The sequence below is a fragment of the Corylus avellana genome, chromosome 3 (assembly GCF_965113065.1).
Source record: "Corylus avellana chromosome 3, dhCorAvel1.hap1.2, whole genome shotgun sequence".
Classification (NCBI taxonomy): Eukaryota; Viridiplantae; Streptophyta; class Magnoliopsida; order Fagales; family Betulaceae; genus Corylus; species Corylus avellana.
In genome coordinates this window covers 30,451,558-30,477,870 of record NC_142492.1, presented here as the reverse complement: position 1 = coordinate 30,477,870, position 26,313 = coordinate 30,451,558, and the positions used below count along the sequence as shown (strand labels likewise).

Sequence of the window (26,313 nt, the reverse complement as noted above, 5' to 3'; positions counted from 1 at the left end):
GAGTTTATTCCTGTCTCTTCTTCCGCCTTGTCTTTAGGGTTGGCATTGATTGGTAGGTTTATTGTGGGGTACATAATAGGGACAAGAGAGTGAAAGTGCATTTGAAGGCCTTAAAACATAACCATATTGTGATGAAAAGACTGTAAGGAGTTCAGGGCGTTTTGTTATCTGAGGGTGGCAAAGGGGGTTTGGGGGTAGGGCAATGGGCTGATAAAAAAACATAAATCATTTTTTGAAGAACTTGTTTCGTTTTACGGTTAATTGAAAAATGTTTTTGAATGACTAATGTTTCTCTCTAGTCAAATATTTGAAAATGCTAAATCCATTTTATGTCGAAACAAAACATAACCTAAACTCCACCTTTGAATAAGAACTAGAAGTGAATTTAGAGGCTCCAAGCCAGCTGCCAACACTCCAACCAGTGGTTTCAATTCTTGAACTAATCCCGACCCAACCCCACGACAACTTGCCCATAGTTTTTTAGTTTCTTGTGTTTTTTTAAATTTAAAAATAAAATAAAAAATAAAAAATAAATCCATTGAGAAGAAACAGTGTGCAGCACACAGGATACAGTTTACACCACTAATCAATAATACAAAACATCTAATCAGCACAGCACACAACTCAAAAGAAATACCTAGAGAACGGCCATAGCTTCTAGTTAATTTAAGGTACCTTACTAAGAGACTCCAATTTGCTTCAAACATGGAGCCAAATCAGAAAATGGAACTCCAGTTTTGGTGCAACACGATGAAGCAACAGGTACAATCACAGGATTCATAAAACCACACAGCACACGTTTATTTTGACAAAACGCGGTTGCATGAGCAGCAAGGAACCATTTTATCAATAGAATTCACTTGTAAGTTTGAGAAGGTAACATCATCAACCTACCTTAAGCAAAAACGGCCCTAACAATATAGGACTACCAAGATACAACTCGACTCGACTCGACTCAACTCAACTCAACTAAGCCTTGGCAAGTCTACACTTATTTAGATACATTTGTGTAAAGATTTACCAGTACCAGTTTGAAAGAAGGCGGAAGCAGGTTAAACATGTGCTGACAGCTTGGCACAGCTTGGCAACAGTCCAAGCGTAGACCTTCCACATTAATTGCTGTTCATGTTCCCCAAGCACACATATTTCATCTGCAACCATCATATGGAAAGATGCCTCAAAATGAAAGCAAACAGGTATAAGCATATTACTGTATAGGAGACGACCAAACTTTTGAGCCAATATATAATATAGTGAATGAGTAGATAATTCAAGAACAACTTCAATAGGGTGAAAACCAAGGAAAAATAACAAGCAATCGCTCCATTTTGGTGTTATTTTCAAAGGGCTGTTCCAAAACTAGGTAATACAAGATGCATTAACAATAGATGTTTTAATTATAAGGGCAAACCATCCAAACTAACACCTTTGTTATAAGGTCTGACCAAACATTCAATTTGGGTGATTGACCCCCTAATTGTAACGAAATGTTGCAATGTGCCCCATTCCCCCACTGTCCAAAGTAGACGTTATATATAATAGAAATGGATAAAATTGACCTAAATATCACTTAACCCATCTGAATATATAAACCCTCTCCCATTAATTACAATCCATTCACTCTCGTCTCTCTAGCGCATAACTACAATCAGCTTGCTCTCGTTTCCTAAATTTTTATTTTTCTATTCATTTTTTTAGTAAAATCTCTCTCTCTCTCTCGTCCTGGGTCAGAGTTTCCAAAGAGGCAGTTGTTTGTAATTTCTTAAAAATTGGAAGTTGTATCTTAAAAATTTATGCCAAAAGCAGCCATGTGTAACTATTTATTGGAATATAAAAGAGACAGAAGGCATATGTAAACACATCAATATGTTTTTTGCTTTAAATCAAAAAATAAAAAGTTTTCCTAATCAGAGAGTCAATTAGAAAATTATGTGATAAGTAGCTGCTTATTGAGTCAATGAGTATTATTGAATAGTACACGCATGCGAGCACAAATGCTGACGCTAAAACAAAGAAGGACCAAAAATAAGAAAGACAAAGATTGCATTAAAAGGACCAAAAAATGAGTATTATTCTTACTTCTAGATATTCGTCCAGCCCATATTTGGAACCTTCCCGTCCAAGACCAGACTGCTTAACACCTCCAAATGGAGCCACCTGCATTGAAACATACAGGTGACTAGCTATCTACAATTATTTTTTAATTTGTTGGTGGGTGCAGGAAGAGACCAACCTCTGTTGAAATTACGCCTTCATTGACACCAACAAGTCCATATTCAAGAGCTTCAGACACACGCCATGAACGTTGAATGTTGTTTGTAAATACGTAAGCAGCTAAACCTACCAAAAGTAAGCAGAAAAACAGCCAACCATAAAATTGGGATAGTGACAAAATTACAAAATTTTGAATCAAAATGGATTAACTTTACTAGACCTACAGTGAAAATGGAATTCTTATGAATCAGGAGAGAGACACAGAGAGAGCAGGATTTTTTGTACGTTTTCAATTCGAGGTATTAAAATATATATCATGTCCAGAAAAGAACCTGCATTGGTGTCATTAGCAAGGTGGATAGCTTCATCCTCAGTTTTGAACCGCAATAGTGGTGCCACAGGTCCAAATACTTCTTCTCTGATAGAAGATAAAATGCTTAAGTGCATAAAAACTAACAAGCAAAATACATGTAGTTAAAGATTAATACTTTTAAGCACACAACCAGATCAAAATTTTGGAGACTCAGAAGTGTCCACTACGATACGAGCAATATAGACTTCGAGTGGAAACCAATTGCCATATAAGTCACAGGTGAAACAATCTACGCTCTACAAGCATGAAGGAATAAAACAACACTAAAAGCAAAATGTAAATAGATTCTAATGATAATACATGTTCAAAAACATTCAAGAGAGATGCTGATATACAAAAAACTTGAGCTACTCTGTTAACTAAAAACATATCAGCAAAAAGATCTCCAGCAAAGCTCCTTTGAAACAAAGTAATGAGTGCACCGAAAGATGTGATATACATGCCAGAGTCACATTGGTCAATTATTCTCAATTGATACAAAAATAATTACATACACAATATTCTTTAAGAAACCCCAGAAAACAAAAACTATTTGTTTTATTTTTTTTGATAAGTAAAAATTTATGAATCAAAAGCGCAGAGGGGCGCAACCCTAGTACACCGAGAGTAAAAAATTATTTGTTTTATTTTTCCCTAATAAAAAATACTAGATTACTGATCATCGTGATCTAATGCTTGGCATGTACAAATGCTTCGATTCCACAAGAACTGACTCTTAGAATTTACTTTCAAGCACAATTTTGTTATCTTTACATGCTAATAGAAGATTGTTAACAAGCAAATTAAATTAACACAATAGAGAAATGTCAACCAGACAGGAAAAAAAAAAAAGGATATTTGTAAAACATGGGCAATAACATCCAGCTTGCTAAGTCAAGTACACTTATAAATCAATGCATGCATACTCAAGGATAACATTCCTCAATGAGAGAAACTCTATTTATGACCATAAAACTTCAGATTCTGGTGTGCAGTAGCCATTAGTCAAGTACACAATCCATGAACATGACTCAAAGCCAAATGAAGTTAGCAGGTTTGGTTTTGACCTAAATTCCTAATCTTGTTTGAGTCTGAATTAGGTTGGCCCATCTCACACGTACTGAATAGCTCATACTTGAGATAACGTGCCAAACCCATAATTGAGCTGCATTTGAAAAGGGAGGATTAAGTGGTCCAATATTCCAAACAAAATGTTTTGAGACAATAATTAATGATATCATTGGGTCAATTTCCTGTCAAATTAATCGGTGAGCCATGTGAATTGAACTTTATTTCATATATCAAACAGGTTACACAGGCCACGTCATATTATCTATACAACATTCAGATTTGGTAAGGGTTTGGAATTCTGACACAATTAGCAGATCATGATCAAGTTCACACATTATTTGTTTACTTGCCTCTAGAAACTTATCCATGACAGTTAAAAGAAATGACCCTCGTATAATAAACACAATGACACCGCTATTGTAAAGGGCACAGTATAAAAAAATTGCTTCTTTTGAATATACATGCACAAGAATAACTACAAGCCTCTCACCTATGATAAAGAACGTGAAAGTATAACAACGATTAACATGTGGAGTTTTGAAAATAAGCATTTACCTTGATAGAAGCATCTCACCATTGACATCACTGACAACTGTAGGCTCATAAAAAGTCATTCCAAGACTATGTCTTTTACCCCCGAGTAGGACTTTTGCTCCCTTCAAATAAAATAGTAATTAATGAGATGCATACTACATTAATTGTTTAAGAAAGAAAAGTCTATGCAATTGCATGTTTTTCCTGAATTATATCCCATACATTTAACATTGCATACTGAGCAAAAAGGAAAACCAAAGTATTATATGAAGTCAACAAATGTTTGTTACACCCGCCTTCAATTTGGCACTGACTTTTACACTTTTGTTTACACTATTCAGTTATCAATGCAAAGCGATGGAAAAAGAAAAAAGAAAAGATTCTGATTAGAGGACCCTGTTCCAAATGATTTAGCAAAAGGTCTTCTAATCAGTTATCAGTGATTTTGATTTGGCAGCTGCATTGTAAAAGTCAAGCACTGTTCCAAATGGTTCTGATTCTGACACTTCCTTGATTACAAGCTCAATACTGCATTTGGTCATGTGCCAAACATCAAAGATGAACAATGATATCTTCCATGTATAAGGTTCTTTTTCCCTCTAATCATCGACTTCCTATTTCTCCTACCCACCCCAGGGCACCATAGCATGTTGGGAATAAGGGAGAACATAAAACACTAACATGTGGCACTTTTTTCTTCCAAAGGATGAACAAGCGCCTAACCCATTATTGGCCCGAGTTACAGAACCAACATCATCTAAAGGTCATTCCACTTGCCACCATGTCACACTAGTTTCCAAGTAAGCATCCTTCTTTCATAAATAGACACTTAAATTCTATGGTAGGTACTCAATGATGTAAAGTTAATCTTATAACACCAATAAGATGTGACATCCTCCTACTCAGAAATTACTAAATTCAACAGCATAGCTGAGAGGACAAACCTTTGAGATTGCATCATGAAGAAACGATTCAACCTGTAAGGCAAAACCAAAAGGTCCAAGTAATAGAGAAATTCATATAAGCGACAGCAAGATCACAATATAATGCTTATTGGAAACTGGAAAAATTGAAAGCAATCATACCTTTTGCACTGCAGCTTCATTGATTAGAGGACCCTGTGAGGAAATGAAAAGTTAAGTTGAAATCTAATCCTTTAGTTACATCTCATTGGGGACAAAAGAGGAAAAAAACAATTAAGAGTATTGCCATCAAAAACTACATTTCTATACAAATGTGTCACATGATACGCAAAATAAAAGAGTTCGATATCAAATGTCACAAACCAATGGGACAATATCATTTTTATCATTTCATGACTGTAACGAAAGCATGAAGTATAGAGTAGCTTCACAAATGACAAGGGGGGGGGGGGGGGAGGGGGGGGGGGTGGGGTGTTGAGGGGGGTGCCCAGAAGGTAACCATAACAGAAATCTGACACAGAATACAATTACAAATGCTACCTGGGCCACACCCTCGGTAAAGCCATCCCCAACTTGGAGATTTTGGACAGCTTTTGAAAAAGCATTTGCAAATTTCTCGTAGATACCTGCAAAGCAAAGCTATTAAATCTGCAAAGGAAAATAAACAGTATATTTGGAAGGAGAATACCAGCAAATGTTATAAGAATCCAGACAAATGAAACAGTTAAGACCATGTAGTGAAAAGTATTTTAAATATTGATGAATCAGAACATAACATTTGCATGCAGCTGGAAAAAGAAGAAAATTGAACCAGCAATTGATATGAGTGCATTTTATTGATAATAAAACAAAATTACAGCCACATCTGAAACTATAACTCTTCCATCATATGGGAGTTCACAAGTCTTATACTATCTGTGAAACTAAATAGCAGGAATACAGTAGGGTGAAAATGACAAAATCACCATACTTAAAGCATAGGAAGCAAAACCATATTGCTCTCTCTCGGCACGTGCTAGCGTGTTCCAGCATTTCTCTTCTTATATGGGGTTGTCAAGGTGGTGTCATATTGAATCCAAATTGTTTGAGTTGGTGGTGGGAGGGAAGGTCTCCAGTGTGTAGGATTTTTTAGAGGAGCAGGGGTATTGTCCGATCTTTATGCTTGGGCAAAGTCAATATTTATTGGCTGTTAACCTCCATCAAGGCAGTGGTTCTAAAGGGGACAAAGGAATTTTGAAGACATTCCAGAGTTGACTTCCCAGCTCTCCTTGCCTAGCAATGTACATAAGCTTGGGCGGTTCTTGGTGGTAGCTGAGTATGGGGGAGGGTAGACAGAGGGGCTTCTTCCTAGTGCCAGAAGGGAGAGATGGTAAGGGCTGGAAATCCTTCACCGCGGAGCTACGAGTGGTTATGCAGTTCTTCCAATCCTGACATGGTAGGTGTCATATGGGCTCCATTCCAGTAGTCATAGCACCCGGTGCGGGTCAGACAAGGCTGGCGCTGAGACTACGTGGGGGAGAATATGTCGTTTGCGGAGGCACTTGTGGGACCAAGGAATTTTCCAGCCTTGCCATTGTTGTTCAAGGGCTCATCTGATAAATTTGAGGTGCTTGTGCTGAAGGGACAGGAGGCAGTTGGGACATCTACCTCAGAGTTTGCATTTGGGAAGGAAGAAGATCCCAGATTTCCGATTGTGGAGTCAACTCAAGCAGGGGACTTCTGGTGGTACACACACACACACACACACACGTACGTATTAATATATATAGGGATGAAGGGAGGAGGTTGTTGAAGAACGATCTCACATTGTATCATTTGAGCTTAGTTGTGGGTTTAGGTACCAGTTGGGCCTCCCCAACTCCTACCTTAAACTTATAGGTTGAATGTATTAACTTGTTATCACAGCTCAGTTTAATCGTTTGTTTGTTCTTAGACTCCATGCGTTTGGCACCTTTGGTTATGTTTTTCTTTGGTTCCGTTGGGCTGGTAGGGTCCGTTATATTAATGTGGTTTTCGGGGTTCTGTTTGAATTCATTTGGTTCTGTTGGATTTTGTCTATTTTTGTTGTACTAGCATCTAAGAGGCAGTGTTAAAAAATGATCCCACATTGGTTGGTTTTAAGCTTACTAATTGGGCATCTCCAAATACTAGCAGTTCAACGTTTGCCCAAATCACAATTATTATGCAAATTGGTGTCACCTGTGCTAAGGACTTTACTACACGCAGGATATGGCAACTTCATTATATAGTCATATAATTGTGACTAAAGTGCAACAGTTTCTTAGTGTGAACATAGCACCAAAGCTTACAATATTGATTCATGCATACACCCATACATAGTATTAGGGTCTCCACAAACACTGAGAGTTTCATTCAGTTTATCTAATTTCAACAATCTACGAGCAGACCAATATAAACCGAATAGAAATTAGTATCAACCAGACGAATAAATCTATGAAAACAATGTTTCCAGCTATACCTTCTTGCACAATAACTCTATTTGCACAAACGCATGTCTGTCCACTATTACGGAACTTTGCTGCAAGCTGCAATAATGAATTGCAATTCTTCAGTAACTGAAACCACTAAAACAAAAATATTCTTGAACAAAGAATGTTAAAGTAAATGATAAATACCATATAACAGAATAGTGATATCATCTACCTATCATTTTTTAAAGGAAACAGAGAAAGAATTTTTAACAATCACCAAAAGCTTGCAATACTACAGAGGTACTAACTACTGACCAGAAGCTACAACAAAAAATTTCAGAAGACACAAAGCAACGGAAATAACATTAGCAAAAAGAACACCCTTTAGAAAATTACTACAGAGTATTTAATTAGTATTTAATTAACTGCGGTGATTAAGCCATTCAAAAAGATTTTCCCCATTCATATATGTCAAGAATGCTCTTTTTTTATTAAGAAATGATGCCCATTTCTTGAAGGAAAACAGAAAGCAAAGAATCACATTGAGGTGTGTAAACCACACACTGGAATGTCATTTATGTTCAAGCTTCTTGGCACAGCCAAACTCCTATTGTAGGGTACCTAGAAGCAGCTAAGATTGCATAAACACAATTTCATTGATGGCCCCAATTGCATCATGACAATATGACACTATTTCCTTAAATTCATGTGAAACTCGCATAAATAAATTCAAGTACAACTTCATTCAGATTGAACATTAATATTAGGAAAGCCATATAAGCTAATCAATCAGTATGCAAACATGTCACACCCAAACCCGCTAGGTTTTAGTGCATGAGGAAACCACGATTGACTAGAAACCTATAAAAAATTTCTCAAAAATAATGTCTTTCCATCAAGGAAAATGATCAATCCACAAGTACAATGTTACACTCCTCAAATGTTCCCAAAATAAGTCAAAACTCCATGAATATTTACAAGAATTATAGGCCTATGTACTAGGGTTGTGCCCCACTACGCTTTTTTTATAAAAAAACATAAAAAAATAAAAAAAATTATTATTAGCTATAAAATTAGAGATGTCTATATTAATTACGAGTAACATTAAAAAAAATTATTAGCTATAAAATTAGAGATGTCTATATTAATTACGAGTAACATTGTGTCTCCAAATGAGATCCAAGCTACCACAAAATATCAAATACAACCCATCTCAATAATAGGGACCCAAAATAAACAAGCATGTCTCGCTTCAGTTATTAAACAATTAAGTCTCCAAAGAAAAGATCGACAAAGCATCTATACTCCAAACAATATGGGAAAGGAACTGCTAGCAATCAAAACTCCATTCTAGGGGCCACCAGCTAAATCTATAAAATAATAGGGGGAAAAAAAAAACAAAAGCTAATGCCAGTAAGTGACATACATAATGGGGTAGGGAAAATGCAAGTTTCATGGGATGAAATATTTCGCATATTAAATAGTAAGGAGGTTGCCAAATAGGAAATGTTATAAATCATTTTCTTAGCAATAAATTAACAAGAGTAATTGAAAGACATGTAATACAAAGCTTCTCAAAATAATATTCCACGAAACTTGACACATACTATGAACTGTAACATATATCCAACTCAAATCTAAAACAGAAAATCCATCCCAAGGCAACATGACAATGTTCCACACGGACAAAATAGGAGTTACACAATCGAGAAGCCAAACTACCAATGTCACTAATAGAACCCAAGATAAATGTTTCGCATACATGGAACAGGGGGGAGAACAAAGGATTTATTTCGAAGGTAGGGGCAACCTGCAACAGGTTCCAACCAAAGTACTTGGAAGAGGCATTGGTAGTGCACGGGCATCATGGCTGGAGCTCATGCATTCAAGATCGAGTGTTAACAGAATGTAAATGGTGTATGTGGCTTTGTTACGTGTAGTACTGTAACTGTGGACATGTCATAGATGTGATAATCGTATTAATAGTGGTTGTAGATGCATACACGTTTAAATAGGAGTCATGGAGATTGGAGAGAGTAGAACTTTAAAAGTCAAGTTGTATGAGGCTTACTCCATCGATGTGGAACTTATTTTATCTACATCCATTTCCATTCCTTGTCACTATCTGTACTGGGAGCGATCACATGGTATCAAAGCATGACTACTAACAAGGAAAGGAGATCACCAAACTCCTCACAACCTCACAAGGGCATTCCGGACGATCCTTTACCAACTCTTACGAGAAGGTAATCTCGTCAAGGGTCCACCATGAGTGTGAAGACTCGGGGCGGCTGTCCATAGCCCCTCATACCGTCAAAAAGGATTTTCCACAGCACACAACAGATGACCTAAGTAAATGGTTAAACCAGGTTGTCCAATTCTTTGAATATCAGGGCACCCCACCCAACAAAAGAGTCACCAAGGTATCCTCCCATCTAGAGGGGGAGGTCAACCAATGGCTCCAGTGGTTACAATGTGTGCATAAGGAGAAAAGGATGGTTCTAAGTTCTAACTTGGGATGTCTTCAAAAAAGAACTGTTGGCTCAGTTAGGACCAATGGAATATGAGGACATCGATGAAGCATTATCCCAAATCAAGCAATATGGTACTTTTCAGGTGTACCACCAAGAATTTGAAAGGCTGGCAAATCGGGTGGTGGGCTGGCTACAGAAAGCCCTAAATGGAACACAGCAGTGAGGATGTTTTGACCCAAGTCCCCATTGAAATGTCCCGAATGAGGGATGAAAGATTGGAGCACCAAAATCGACTGAATGAGCCGAACGTGCAAAGAACAATTCTCATACAAGATAGTGTGGCAACAGCATCACCAACCCCTTGTCCACCACCCATTCCTCCGGTAAAGAAGTTTTCATGGGAAGAGGATGAACAAATGATATTCATTGGGGTATAAATTCCGCACACCTCATGTCTTTTTCATCGAGAACCATCCGTGGGTGGTCAAAGTGACCAGCGAATGAGAGTCGGAGCAGCAACTGCATGAACCTTGAGGGCAAGGTTCTTTTCAAAGGGAGGATGAATAATAGAACCCAAAGAGTGCAGAAGCCGAACACAAACCCAATATATGCCCTCTGTTTCATGGGAGAACAAAGGAGTTATTTGTGCAGGCAGGGGCGACAAGCAACTTACAACATGGGCTGACCTAGTGTTACAAACCTAAGGGTTCTAAGGGAATCTAGACCTTAGATTCTAAAGGAACCTAGACCTTTCAAACACAAGGTTTGGAATTAATTTTTTTCGTGCCTTTATTCCTAGTATTACCTCTTTAAATAGAGGATTCATTACATATTCTAGGACTGAGTCAACAGCTCTTATTGAAATATAAACTAGGGTTAAGTTATCAAGACTCTTACATGAAAATAAAGACTAATATAGAAATAAAGATAAATCTGAATAAAATAAACTATTAAGAGATTAGAAGAGATTTGAAGACCATCTTAAAGGACCGTAACATTCCTCCCCTCTTAAAATAGACCTTGTCCCCAAGGTCTAGTTGATTTTCTTCAAAGCATCCTTGTTCTGTCAAAGTCAAAGTAACAAAATTCCACTCCAAGTCACGTAACAGTATTGTGGTATATTCCAATTGCCTTTCCTGCCACCTCATACCCTATGCGAATCCTATCTCTTCTATACTTCATCAAGCATCCATCGCACCATCTCTTGTAGGGACAATATTGGCATCCATGATCTTTGAGTGGCCTCTTGTCTTCAAGGGCAAAAGTGGAAAATTGAATTAATGCAATCAAACACCTTTTTACTCTCTACCGAAGCATTGAGCGCTTGTGGCGGAAACTCTTCCTCCAAGGCAGCGAGTTTGGGAATGCTAGTGCAGGTAACGGCAACTTCTTCCAACTCCTCCAACTCCTTCCCTGCAAATGGATCCAAAAATTTAAGGCGTTTTCTTTTTGGCCGCTCAAAAGGTGGCACATGATAGCAATGGGAAGGCTTGATCCGGGCTCATGGTAGTGTTTGGGGATCAACCACATCCATGGCTTCTCCACCTGGATAGAGCATAGCCGATTCGAATTGCTGGGTTGCAATTGGTGGCTCGTTGTTCTTGGATTGTTGCTTTCGCAGAAAAGTGGCCACCCATAGCGCCTTCTTGTTGAACGGCCTGTGTATTATGGGTTCAAATGGAACACATGTTTGGTGGTTGAAGGTTGTGCGTGAAAAGGGCCGAGAATAATTCACTTCAAGTTGTGATTTGTGTGGTATTTCGGGATTGAAAGGGTGTTTTTCTGATTGGGTGTTGTGTGTCTAGGTTGCCGGCAGTGACGGTGTGACTTTTTGTAAGAATTTCGGTGGTGGTGGATTGGGTAGGTTTGTGATTTTGGGGGTTTCGGCGATGACAGAAAGGGGTGGGATTTGTGGCTCTGATGGTAGTGAAGATTGAGAAACAATTAGATTGTCCATCTTGGAGAGAAGGGCAGCAATTAACTCTCAGATCTCACCATCCATTGCAGAATTCAATTTAGTCAATTTTGCCTCTAAACAATCAAGCCTTTGATCCAAATTGAAAGATGGTGAATCCATTGTTGGCTTTGGTAACAAGTTGTTACAAACCTAAGGGTTCTAAGGGAACCTAGACCTTTCAAACACAAGGTTTGGGATTAATTCTTTTCATGCCTTTATTCATAGCATCACTTCTTTAAATAAAGGATTCATTAGATATTCTAGGGCTAACTCAGCAGCTCTTATTGGAATATAAACTAAGACTGAGTCATCAAGACTCTTACATGGAAATAAAGACAAATCTAAATAAAATAAACTATTAAGATATGAGGAATGCTGGGCTTACAAACAAATTTTACAGAAAAATTTTTACAAACTGTGGCAACATGATTGGATATAAAATAAGTTCAAATTTTGAAAAACCTAATCATATTGTGCTACATCAGTTTGTAAAAGTTTTTATGCAAAATTTATTTGTAAGCCTAGCACTTCTCTTAAGAGATTAGTAGAGATTTGAAGATCATCTTAAAGGACCGCCTGAAGTGAAGCATATTTTATCGACTTCCATTTCCATTTCCATTCCTTATCACAATCTATATTGGGACCTATCAGTCATAGAGAGGGAAGTAATAGGCTACAGGCCAACAATGTCGCATAGATTAAGGTATCATGATACTGGCTACAATGTCATATTGACTGCAGTGTCAGCTACAAGTATTTGTAATATTGCACTCAAGTCCATCCCAGCTATATGTTTAGTGTGAAGATGCTCAAGAAGCATTTCTAGTACTGCACTAAATTCCATCCCAGCTAAAAGCATCCCACATGTCCTTATCGGCTCTTATGTTGTCAACATGGCAAACCTATAACGTATCAGCAACACTACTAAGTGTATAGTTCCATACTACCCTCTAACTAATCAATGAGTTAACACAAGTAAAATGGTTGCCAAGTCATGTAATGTTCATTGCAATGCTAGTTGTTCATGCTGTAAAAAGCCCAAAATCGATTTAAATAGAAAAAGAAAAGTAAAGATATATATAAACACACACGCACATACACAAATGTTAATAAATTACACAATTTCAATGGGAAAACTCTTAGCCTTTCGTGTATTAAACAGAATGCCCATTCAACAAACAGTATTTTATACCCTAGATTAAATTTTTGTTTTGATAAGTAATAAAGAGAGTTTATTAGAAAAGAGGAAAAAAAAAATCAAGTAAACTACAAGAGTTTCTCCTAAAATTTGCATATAAAGGTTCAGACAATCAACAAAGTGCAAGAATGAAGAAAAATGGACACTGCCACAGGCAGCCATCCGATCATACAAAGATTGAAGAAAAATAGACTTGAGGTCATTTATGCTAACTCCAATAAATTGAAGGACTGCTTGTTTTCTTTCCATATGGTCCACATTATACTGACCACCACAGAATTCCAAACAGAACTTATGAATGACGATCAAACATCCCTCAATAGATTTATATCTAAATAACCTTCCCTGGCATAACCCAATGAACACCAAGACATGTAAATATCAAGCTCATAACTGCCTTACATCAATGCAATGTAAGAGTAAATGATCCACTGATTCACCATTAGCCTTACCAATACAACTCCAATTGACTAGAGCAACAACTCTCTTAATGATGTCAAAGTCAAATGCAGATATAAAATGATGTCAAAGTTTTATAGTCACTCCAAATGCATACGATCTCATGTTATACCTATCATGGAACCAACATCACTACAACAAGTATACATATAAAATCTCTACGACTTACAGCTCCTTTTACTGCCACATCCAGGTCTGCATCATCAAAAACTATGCAGGGTGCATTGCCACCAAGTTCCAGAGATACCTAGAAAGGTCAAGAAGTCAATTAGCCACAAGGTGATTCCCAGACCATTCAATCTTTTAGCACATGCACTCGTTTCATATCCTATGCATACCTTTTTAACAGTCCCAGCGGCACCTGCCATCAACTTCTTTCCAACTGCTGTTGAGCCCGTGAATGTGATCTTTCTTACCTGGATAAGTTGAATAAAACAAGAGCACCTAATGTTGCACATTTGTATATCCAATTATCTCTGTGGACATTGCATCATGATATCAGATTGAGAGAAGATTGGGGTATATATTAAAGGTAAAAAAAAACCTGTGTACTGGCAAGTAAAGAATCTCCTATATCAGAAGCATTTCCCATAACCACGTTGACAACGCCCTAAACAATAAAAAATCAATAACCATAAGAAACAAATGACGCAATAAATATGTTATCGGGATGGTCAAGGAAAAAAGAAATAAAGGCTAAGAAATGCTCTAGAAACTATGGCAACAAATTAGGCAATTTAGCCCAACACAAACCCCATCCAGTCATTGAGCAAGTTAATTTTGAAATTTCAAGCTTGGGATTTGGATCAGCCTGGGAAATTCCGAAACAAGTTCAACTTCAACTGAGCTAGGGCCAATGCCTCTGCAACCAGAGTTTAACCTATGGTTTTGATTAATTAGTTCATGATGTAAATTTGTTAGCACTGGAACCATATCTTTTCTGAATATGTATATGTTCATGTTGGGAAAGCATTTTAGAGGTTCACTTTTAAAGTAACACCTGAAAACCATTAATCATAGGAACATAAAGCAACCCAGAGTTGCAGCCTAGTAGACACATATATACTTATCATCTTGGTTTCAACTTAGAAGGCCCAAAGAGATGGCAAACTTATATCATACCCTAAAAAAGTATATGTGCTTATGTGTCTGTCGTGCACAACACACATGATAAATAATTACCGGTGGTATTCCAGCCTGAAGAGAGAGCTCAGCTGCTGCTAAAGCTGTGAGAGGTGTAATTTCAGAGGGTTTTATGACTACCGTACAACCACATGCAAGTGCAGGACCAACCTGAAACAAGTGAGAGACAAAGCAAGTGATTTTGAAAATGATATACATTCATAAAAAAAGCCATCTGCTCCTCTAAGCACTATAAAAAATATGCACCAGAGGATATCAGACTATATTAATCCTAACTTTAGCAAACCTTCCGAGTAATCATAGCCAAGGGAAAGTTCCAGGGCGTAATTGCACCAACAACACCTACAGGCTGCAAAATAAAATTTACAAGAGCACATATATCAAATAGCCTTGAATAAGACATCTAAGATAACAATTGGCATTAGAATATCGGGTAAAATCAATAAATCTGCATCAAAAATATTGGTCAAAACCGTCCATCAAAGGTAATGGGACTGGTAGAACGCAAATCAAAGTACACAGCTCAGAAAAAGGATACTAATACAAAAGAGGTGGGTGAATGCTGGTAATTGCTCTCTCGTCAATATGCAAGGGATTTATAAAGATTTTAACATGATATCATGTTCATGCTTTCAAGGCTGGTGAAGGAGGGTAATCCTTTTCATACTAGAAATCCTTACTATTCTAAGAGGTCTTAGATGTTGTTGGGTTGTATTGGAATTTTATATCTTATTGGTCATTATCATGTTGAGGGTACTTATATAACTGTATCCATCCTAAACAAATATAAATAATACGTTAGTTACATGAGAATGCTAATTCTAGGTCCCCTCCCTCTCACTGCCACTCTCTTCCATCTTCTCTCTTATCTTATCTTTTCATCATCGAGTGTTAAATCAACTTGATATCGTGGTAATGGCCCTGGATTCGAATCGTGACTCCACAATTTATCTCTTATTTTAGTTAAATATTTCACAAATTAGATTCCACTTATTGAGGGGAGTCTGAGCCCCAACATGAGGAGTATTAGAATATTACTGATTAAATGAACAATTTCCCAGCAGAGTACTCTTTTTGGAACAACTGCTGATTTAACTAGACAGAAAACAGAGACAATAGATGAAAACACGCGATCAATTAGATGGAAAACAGGGACACTAGCTCATGTTGTTTAATAAAGCTTTACTGGGTAAGTAGCTTTGAAGATTTGCTCAAGAAGAAAATTCTTTATGGAGACCAGTGACTGTGGAGAAGTATGGGATCCAAAGAGGGGGTTGGTGTTCTAAGAAAACTCGAGCGCCATATGGGGTGGGTCATTGGAGGAATATTAGAAATGGCTTAGGGAGTTCCTCAAACTTTCTCTCCTACAGTGTAGGGGATGGATCTCGCCTTCGTTTATAGCAGGATATGTGGTGCGGAGAAGTGACTCTCGAATCTCTATTCCCATAAGTCTATTCTATAGCTCAGGACAAAGAGGCATCAGTGTTGGATTACATGGACTCTTCGGGCACTTATGTCCATTGGAACCCAACTTTTCTTACGGTGGTCAAGGATTGGGAGCTTTATTCCCTTGTTGCATTCCTCAATCTATTATACATATCGAGAACCCACCCAAGAGAGAGACAAAATGTTGTGGTCACAGCTCATAATCATAGGCATGGAGTGAAGAGCTACTACTATACTCTACAGTCTAGAGAGGCTTCCCTTTTTCCATGGAAGAGCATTTGAAAGGTGAAGACTCCACCTAATATTGCTTTCTTCACTTAGACAACAACTTTTGGAAAAATTCTAACAATTGATAACCTTCGGAGGCGGGGTCTTACCCTTGTCAATTGGGGTTATCTTTGTAATAAGAGCGAGGAGACCGTAAACCACCTTCTCATTCATTGTGAGTTTACTTGCGAGACATGGCACCTTATTTGGAGTCTTGTGGGTCATGCCTAGCAATATTCTAGAGCTACTTCATTGTTGGAAGACGCAAAGGAGGAGACAATCCAAAGAGGCCATATGGAAAGTCATCCCTACTTTACTAATGTGGAGCATTTGGAGAAAAAGAATTTGATGTCTTTTCGAAGACCGCGAGTCTAATGTGTTGTAACTAAAATCTTCCTTGAGTTCTCTTTTAGATTGGGTTGAATCCTTTGTTCCTAATTTTTCTTCCTCTAGTCTTGTAGATCTTGTTAACTTTTTAGATTTTCGACCCCATTAGGATGGTTGCATCTCTTGTATACTTTTCACATATGCGAACTTTTCTTCTTCTTCAAGAAATTATTATTCATCGAAAAGGAACCATGGTCCATCAAATACTCTTCCAAGAAAAAGGAATGCCATCATTACAGACAAAGATACTGTAGAAGAAGCTAACAGCAAACACCTTTTTTTTTTTTATGAGGCCCACCAAAGCTTGTCTTCACCTTCTCATCTCATTTTATAGGAAAACAACAAATTGAAAAACGAAGCAAAGACATCCACCACCTAATTGTGAGCCACTCTAATAAAGCTTACCTTCCACTAAAGGGAACCACTAGAAAGCTCCAAATGAACTACTACAAAAGCATTCTTCAAACAAGCAATACTATATAAATCTGGAAAAGCTTCCTTAAGGACCTTCTCCCACACCACACATCATGCCAGAGTCTAATCTTGGAGCCATCTCCCAGCTCAAATCTAGTATGACGAGACTCACAGCAGAAGTCGAGTTAGACAACCACATCCTGTTGGGTTCACGAGCAAAGACACGACACAAAACATCCTCCATCCCTCCTGATAACCCCACCCCATACGGCCCAAGGGGTTCAACAGAACACCCCCACCCCACGAACTGCCAAATTTAGAATCCACAACAACTCTCCGCCATGCCTCTCTCTCGGGCACATTCTGCCATAGTCATTTCCCTAAAAGAGCATGATTGAACATCCTCAAGTTCCAAAACCCTAACCCTTCCTCAGAAATCAAAGAGCAAATCTTAGATGAGCTAACTAGGTGAAATTTGAACTCTTTACCTATCCCACCCCATGAGAAATCTAGATGGAAGTTCTCTATGCAGTTTGCAACATCAACAAGAAGGGGGAAAAGAGATATGAAGTACGTAGCTAAATTAGAAAAGATATTCTTTATAAGGGTAACCATGCTACCCTTAGACAAAGACATCTTTTCCAACTAGCAAACCAACAATTTATCTTTTCAACACCACCGTCTCATATAGACTTGGTCTTGCAAGAGGCCTCCAAAAGAAGACCAAAATACTTTAGAGCCAAAGAAGAAACCCTACAACCCAAAATGCCAGCCAACCCATCCACATTATCAACATTAACCATAGGAACCAACTCTAACTTGGCCAGATTAACCTTCAAATTGAAGACAACTTCAAGACATAAGAATAAATCCAACAAATAGAGAAGATGATTAGGTGTAGCCCCACAAAAAATCAATGTGTGGTCCGCAAACAACATGTGATATATTAACCGCAACAAAGTGCCTAGACCCCATAGAAAAACCTGAGAGAAAACCCCCATCAACAATTGCAGAAAGTATTTTACATAAGGTCTCCATGACAATAACAAACAGAAAAGGAAACAAAAGGTCTCCTTGTCTCAAGCACAGGAGCTATTGAAGAAACCGAAGGGATTGCCATTCACCAAAACAAAGAAGCGCATTGAAGAGATACAATGCGCTAAGCAAGAGTGTCATTTCTCTCTGAATCCACACCTCCTCAACAAATACACTAAAAACTCTCAATTGACATGATCGTATGCCTTCTCAATATCCAGCATACAAAGCACCCCTGGTTCACCAGATCTAATCCTACTATCCAGACACTCATTTGCTATGAGCACATAGTCAAGGATTTGCTTACCTTTAACAAAGGCATTATGGGGCTTTGAAATAATCTTCTCCATGACCCTTCTCAACCTATTGGCAAGGACTTTAGCAATAATCTTATAAACTCCATTCCCAAGACTAATAGGCCAGAAGTCCTTAAGATTAATAGCCCCAAATTTCTTTGGAATGAAAGCGATGAACGTGACATTGAGTCTTTTTTCAAACTTACTACTAGCATGAAAATCATGGAACACCCCCAATGTTTGGCTTGTGCACATCCTAGCAAACTTAGAAGAAAACCATAGAAAAATCATCAAGACTTGAAGCATTATCACTATTCAGAACTTTCACCACCTCTAAGAACTCACTCTCCTCAAAAGAATGCTCTAACTAAGAGGCCTCTTCTGCATCTATAGAGTCAAAAGCAAGGCCATCCAGCTTGGGCCACCAGTTGGGTTGTTCTAAAAGCATACTCTCATAGAACTAAACAAGATAACATGTTGGCCAAAAGAAACTAAGTCATTTACTGACAACGATTTGATGGAGTTTGTCCCTCCTATTTGAGTAGGCCACCCGATGAAAAAAATATGTGTATTCATCACTCTCATTTAGCCAAAGAACCCTTGACTTTTGTCTCCAACTTATCTCCTCCAATAAAGTAGTTTTTTCCAACTCATTGATAACTAAGCTTTTCCTCAGCTTCTCTTCAGCAACTAAAGCTCTCTTCCTCCAAACCATCAAGAACGCACAATTCTTCCAGTAAAGCTTTTTTATGCAACTCAACGGTACCAAACACCTACTCATTCCAAATTTTAAAATCAGTTTCAAGGCCCTAAGCTTTTGAGCCAAAATGAAGCTGGGAGAGCCTTGAAATTGATAAGACGACCCCACCACTGCCACACTCTATCCACGAAACCTTCAGCCTTACATATTCTCAAACTTAAACGGTCTTTTGCACCCCTAACTACCACCACAACCAAGGAGAATGGGAAAATCATCTGAGCACAATCTATGCATCCTTTTCTGGAACAGATCGAGATACTTAGCTTCCCATTCCGGAGAAACAAGAAACCTATCAATTCTTGACCAAGAGGGAGAATTTTGATTATTAGACCACGTAAAAGACCCCCATACAAGCGGAAGATCCATGAGGCCCTGTTCAAAAATAAAATCAAAAAACTCCATGATAGCAGGATAAGAATGAGCTTCACCCAATCTTTCACTAGAATAACAGGTGACGTTGAAATCACCACCAAGGCATATTCCACCAACTAATCAAGCCAATCAACTCCTCTCATAAAGACCTTCTAAAGCTATCAAAACTAGGCCCATAAACCCCTGCAAAAGCCCAAACAAAGCCATCTTCTACATCTCTAAATGAACTAACAATAGAAAACTCCCCCACGCACTCTTTAGTCTTCTCCACAACCCTCCTATCCCACATAAGAAAGATTCCACTAGAGGCCCCTCTAGCAGTTGAGAGCACCAATCCACACGCTGACGTCCTCGCAAGCTTCGCACAACACTACTAGAAATGCGCTCCAATTTTGTTTCTTGCGTACAAATAATGTACGTCTTCCACTGCCTAAGGAGATTTATGACTCTCAATCACTTGTCACCCTCATTCAACCCTCTCACATTCTAAGACAGCAACTTGGGCTTCATAAAAAACCACTTGCAGCCCTCCCCTTGCCCCTACCATGGCTAGTGCTACCACTATTTGCATCACAATTAATGATATAGGATAACCTCCGTAGTTCTCTATTACCTTTTCTTCCTAAATTCAAACAAGAGCCTCAAACCTGCTCAAAATGACTCACTTCAATGGCCGCAAACAAGGCCAGAAGCTCCTCTTCAAATCCCTTGCACAAAAGCCCCATAGAATGGCGGATCTCTTTCACTTTCTGCAAAACCCCGGTCAAAAGCAAAGTCCCTGCTTTTTTGTTAATTGTAACTGATGGACAGAAGTTCAATGGAGTGGGCTCCTCCTCCAAGAACATATCCCCCGTTCAGCCACCAAAAGCTCAAATGCTTTAGCCTCAACATAAAACCAACTCACATAGCCCATCATCAATAAACTCCACCAAAACAACAAGCACTCTAACCCCAAGGAAGAGACACAGAAGAATCAAAGAAGAAGAAAATGTTGGCACGTGCCAACACGAGGGAGAAAAGAAAAAAATAGTTGCTAGAATTACCACCAAATCTAGTTACATTATTGACACCAGATTACCAATCAATTATAGGTAGAATAGCTCTTGCATTAGATTTGAATCACATAACATTTTAGCAGGCCTTGTTATGAAGGTTGTACACCTAATTTTCCTAGGATTGTAGTTCAATCGGTCAGAGCACCGCCCTGTCAAGGCAGAAGCTGCAGGTTCAAGCCCCGTCAGTCCCAACCTAGGCCCAAAGTCAGAGCTAGTTCTTGCACAAAATATCATGCTACTTATTTGATTATACCTACTGGATGAGGGTCCTCTTTTGCAACGTCCTTGAGTCCAATGAGGATAAAGTTATCTCCTCATCTTTGAGAATCTGGATGACCTTGGCCTCCACTTCACTCACCGAACCAGCCTCTATATCACCCCTTGGAGAAGATTGTGCCCCTCTGGCTATCGGTCAATTTCGATTCCTTTGATCTTTACGGTGCTTATTCTATATTAGTTTAGTCATAAAGGAACTTCAGTTTCGCCTTTCTTGAAAATAAATAATGTTCCTTAACATGGTAATGACTCATGCAAGGACAAGACATCTTATATATATAACCAGGTTCAACTACTAGGCAAAATATTTATCTTATAAAGGTTAATAATATAGAACTCAAAACATCAAAAAAATGAATAAGATCACCTGCTTTAAAACAAACAACCGGCGATCAGCAAGAGGTGATGGAATTATATCACCATATACACGTTTGGCTTCTTCCGCAGAGAACTCAATAAAACCAGCCCCATAGCTAACCTGTAAATTGAGTCTATCACATAACATGTTGCAAATAATTGATGACTTTTGCAACCCAAAAATAAAAATAGTTCATGATGAAAACAAGAAAATATAAAGCCAAAAACCAATGCTCAATAGCTTAAGGCAAAATTTTGATTGAGATACCTCACCCAGGGCTTCTTTTAGAGGTTTTCCTTGCTCTAAGGTTATAAGTTGTCCAAGCTCTTCTCTGTGGGCAATTAGTAGATCGTACCTTGAAGTTCATGTGGTAAAGACTAATATGAAAATTTGTTAAGAGTATAAAGTTTCTTGGCCAGCATTTTTGGAGAGGATTTGTTTAAGGAGTTGAACAGATGATTTGAAGTTTCTATAAAACCAGATAGACAAGATTCACAAGGTAGCAAATGTACCATTTCCTAAGATATCTGCTCCTTGCAGCAGCAGTAAGTTTGCTCCAAGCTACACAGTCATAGTGTAGATATGTTATATTAGTAAAAATAATTTCAAGAATATATTTTACATCCCATTATAATCAAGAATACCAATAGCAGCATCAGTTTGTTACATTTATACATAAGAAGTTACACGCAACATATAACACGCTTGTGCACGTGCACAAGCGCGCGCGAGTGTACACACACACAGAGGGATAGAGAGAGAGAGAGAGAGAGAGAGGGAGGACAAGTTGTCATTATTATGTTATACAATATAAATCCATTTGAGGCAATAACAACTCTTACATATACCAAAATAGCATTCACTTTATGCCTCTAATTCTAATATTATTGGCATCCAAATCACATGACTCTCACCACCAATATCAAAATCTACAAATAAAAGGATGCAAGGAAAGGTTTCCAAACAATTATGATTCAGGAAACAAGGACGATGGAGAAAAGTTTCAGTTTTTATTCTAAGTATTATTTATGTTCACCCTACTATATGTTCTATTCATCCTTATTTTTCCATATCAATGTATTAATGGAGTGATCCCATTACTCCTAGCATTTCAAGTATCAACTGAACGAATTCATTGGTTTGATACCAGTCTATCAAGTATTGGGACCCTAAATGGGTACATAGATTTTTGTTGTTTTGACTATAAAAAGACCAAATTGTTGATTAACTTAACAACCATCTATGAAAAATAAGTAGAAATAAAAGAATACTGACAGAAAATAAAAAGATGCTGTTCTACTTTATTCGAAATATATTTGTATACATCTATCCCATTGCTCTGCCGCTAAGAACTTAATCAGTCCAATGTCAGTGGCATGTGATTCAGTTAAAGCCAAAGTCTACCCTATCATTTATCAAATCCAGTCTTGGACCGTAGTTTTAACTCTAAAGAGTAATGCTACACACACTCCCACTTTCCCACACTTATAGGTGTCTTCTAAACCAACATTGGATTTGTGATAGATCTTTATTGGATTTTAATCCAATGGAGGTTTTAAAAGGCACCTATGGGTATAAGGAAGTGGGAGTGTGTGTAACATTAATCTTAACTAAAACCTACATTCTACTTTACTACACCCAAGCAGGAAAGAATATATAGACTTGCAGTTTCATCGGAAACCTGATACTCGTGTAACCTAACACTCGTAATGTTCTCACCCTTTTTTTTCATTTTTCTTAATTTTTCTCCATTTCCCAAGCTCTATGCCGTTGGGGAACTCTGCAAGGGTCTTACCACCTTCTTGAGTTACTATATTTTAGTCTTTCTGTAGCAAGTTCACCACAACTTGGTAGACCAACAGCCAATCCATACTATTTTCTTTTTTCGTTTATTATATATGAGTAGTTCTGTCAGACATCTTATATTCATCCGAAACCAACCTTTAGGTCTATACATAGGTTGCATTAACGATGGTTATTTCCAAGTCAGTGAGAAATGATTGGACCGAGAATCGCTGAGGCTACAAAAAGGCGTGGTATATGCTAAGCATACAAGCACCAATGGTTTTGTTTTGATTAACAAGATATGCCACAGCCCAGAATATAACATAATCAGTTTAAATCAGTATAAGTTCCATACAATAAAATGCTTCATATGCTGAAGATATTGCATCGTTTGTCTCCTTCCCACCCATGCATGGCACATCTGCTATAACTGCACCAGTTGCTGGATTGTAAACCTGCCATGACATGAAATAGTTGTGATGTAGCAAACCAGAGAAAAAAACAAGAATGCCCAAAAAGGCTGTCTTTTTGGGAGACCTTGATAGTCTTCCTGTCATATGCATCAACCCATTTCCCTCCAATAAGCCCCTGGGTCCGCAACAGTCCCGATTTATGAAGCCGAGAAGCAACAGCCTCCGCCTCCGTGCTTATCTGCCATCAAAAATCCCTCATTATACTCTGTATCTGAAAATTTGAACTTTGATTTGGAAACAATACCGATTATCATAACACGAATAAGACGAGTAAAAGGATATAATCAGAGAGTAAAGTGCTGCTAAGAGGTTTCAACTTCCGACACAGAAATGCAACAACGGATATACAGATTCAGAGAAAGGGGAGGGGAGGGGAGTAGTGGCGTGCCTGGCGAGTGAGGAGACGATCGGATGCGCGCACGGAAACCGAGCGCCGGGGCCGCGACATAAGATTGGTGAATCCGCCGGCCCTTATGCTTATGTGCGCTGCTTTCAACGTCGCCATTTCTTTCTCGATTGTTTCCCTCCGTCACCGGCAATCAGAGCACAAAAACCACTGGGAGAGTCCACTCTCTCGCTCTCTCAGTACTGTTCTTTAAGCTTTCTTTGGAAATATGGATCGGAATAATCGGATGGAAATTGTACCTTCTAAAATGCCGTTTCGTACGAAGCAGCACTATTAAAAAACATTGTAAATTCTTGATAAATTAAAGAATTTAAATTATTTTTAGGCATTAAAATACTTAAAAAAATAATATTTATTAAAAATATGACATGTTATATTTGAGAATTGAATATATTTTCATCGTATCCTTATTCTCTATATTGTAAAATAGCTTTAAACCAAAAATTATCTTTTAACTATATAATTAAAAGTGTCTTTGTAAATGTGAAAAATAAGCATTTCGTAAAGGAAATTTTTTCTAACTACTTAATAGCATGCCACATTTTTAATAATTAATATTTTTTAAGCGTTTTGATGCTTAAAAACGTCTTAAATTTTATAATTTAAGAATTTACAATTTTTAAAAAATTGTATATGATCCTAATCTTTTTTGCATGAACGGGGCTTGAAAAATATTACCTATTATAATTTTAGGGATCTCATTTGTTTAGGACTGTAACTTTTTTTTTTTTTTTTTTAGACATGTTCGCATAAGATGACGAAAAGAAAGAGAGCAATTTAAAAGAATAACATCATTTTTATAAAGCGTAGTCTTCAACTGATTGAGTTATTCCTTCGGAACACATATATGTACAGTAGGTTCAAATTTATCTTCGTACACTCTCTCATTTTCATAAAAAAACTTAAAATTAAATCTACACCCTTTGAAAAAAGAAAAAAAAAAAACTACCCGTATCAAATCCAATAATTTAAACACCTATTTGCCTTCAATCCTTATCCGTTCAAGGAAAAAGCAAAATCACACGTCAGAACCTACTTCAGCTTGTTGGTGTTGTTTTGTTTATTGGTTTTTGGTGACCTTTCATCAGAACCTCCCACGTTGTCCCAAGTCCCAATTTTGTCACTTAATTCAATGCTGGCTTGTGAATTTTGTCTTGAATTTCTATATTATACTTATGACTTTTGTCTTTTGGTGTTCAAAATTTCATTGATTGCCATTATTTTGTGGTAGTTGGAGCAAAAATTATAAAATAAAATAATGAAAAAGAGAGAAGTTTTTTTTTTTTGTCCTAATTAAAAGGGTATAAGAAAATTACCAACTGTAACTACCATATCTGAATATTATCATGACCCACAATAAAATTTGTTCATGTGCATTTGCCCATTTTCTATTTATCCGATATTCGAGTAATATTCTTTATCCAAATACGCTTTTTGTCCATCCTATAATATTAAGGGTGGGTCCAAAACGTAAGGCGTTTAGCATTGCGATTTAAAAAGTACTTATTCTAAAATAGAAAATATATATATGCGACTTCTATAAGCAGGTTAGGGGGTGCTTATTTAAAAAAACGCGAATTTAAACCAAAATCACGATTTCACATAACAAATATTTGATAAAAAAAAATACTTTTTAACCTGTTTTACCAAACGCCTTTACAATTTTAAAATGTAGCGATTTAAAAAACACAATTTTTAAAATCACACTTATTAAAACCGCAATCTCAAACGGACCCTAAGTCAAACTTCGATTAATTATATTCAACTTTAATCTCGTCTATGAAATTCACAATAGTAGTTTTTTTAGGGCACCTCATTCAGAAATTTCTAAGCCAACAACAAAATTCATCCCTTATCCTCAAAATCAGCATCAAAATTAAATCAGATTCATTACCCAAAAGAATTGATCAAATAATATCTATCCTCAAGAAACTCAGAAATCATCAAGGAAAATGCCCAATCAACAGAGACCTCTAAAGTAAACCCACAAGATCAAATTCTCAAATTCTAAAATTTTAAACCCACATTGAAACACTCATAAATCAACTCATAGAAAATTCACAAAATAATTTGAGGTAGAAAAATTACCTTGAGAGAATCCATTCTCCTCCTTTTTCTTCTTCCTTCTCTTTCTTTCCTTTCTCTTTTCTTCTCTCCCTCACCTGGCAGTTTGTTGCCCTCTCTCACACAAGCTATCCTGCATGAGAGCTTGTTCTCACAGCTGTG

General features: G+C 37.5%; 1 protein-coding gene across 3 annotated transcripts; it reads right to left on the bottom strand.

Moving 5' to 3' along the window:
* Window positions 1–751: 751 nt before the first annotated feature.
* ALDH5F1 (aldehyde dehydrogenase 5F1) lies at window positions 752–26,313 on the bottom strand. 3 transcript variants are annotated; one of them, XM_059585432.2, is made up of 21 exons: window positions 26,176–26,313; window positions 24,070–24,329; window positions 23,746–23,859; window positions 23,564–23,663; window positions 21,936–21,984; window positions 21,691–21,778; window positions 21,433–21,543; window positions 15,044–15,106; window positions 14,797–14,907; window positions 14,159–14,224; window positions 13,953–14,030; window positions 13,784–13,861; window positions 7,574–7,640; window positions 5,635–5,720; window positions 5,257–5,289; window positions 5,116–5,148; window positions 4,193–4,293; window positions 2,547–2,632; window positions 2,234–2,340; window positions 2,080–2,157; window positions 752–1,151 (listed from the first exon to the last, which is right to left on the bottom strand). In XM_059585432.2, exons 2-21 carry the CDS (start codon window positions 24,184–24,186, stop codon window positions 1,113–1,115), a joined length of 1,605 nt encoding a protein of 534 aa, XP_059441415.2. In that variant the 5' UTR covers window positions 24,187–24,329; window positions 26,176–26,313; the 3' UTR covers window positions 752–1,112. The 3 variants fall into 3 exon arrangements, with proteins under 3 accessions (XP_059441415.2, XP_059441416.2, XP_059441414.2); XM_059585433.2 differs by lacking the exon at window positions 24,070–24,329; XM_059585431.2 differs by lacking the exon at window positions 26,176–26,313 and having other exon boundaries at window positions 24,070–24,344.

What these genes read in the sequence shown, in the direction of transcription:
- ALDH5F1 (XM_059585432.2), bottom strand. Translation starts at nt 24,186, where the DNA reads ATGGCGACGTTGAAAGCAGCGCACATAAGCATAAGGGCCGGCGGATTC. An exon ending in CTTTACTTGCCAGTACACAG is followed by an intron (nt 14,031 to 14,158) that starts GTTTTTTTTTAC and finishes CAACTTATCCAG; the next exon opens with GTAAGAAAGATCACATTCAC. An exon ending in TGCTAATGACACCAATGCAG is followed by an intron (nt 2,341 to 2,546) that starts GTTCTTTTCTGG and finishes TACTTTTGGTAG; the next exon opens with GTTTAGCTGCTTACGTATTT.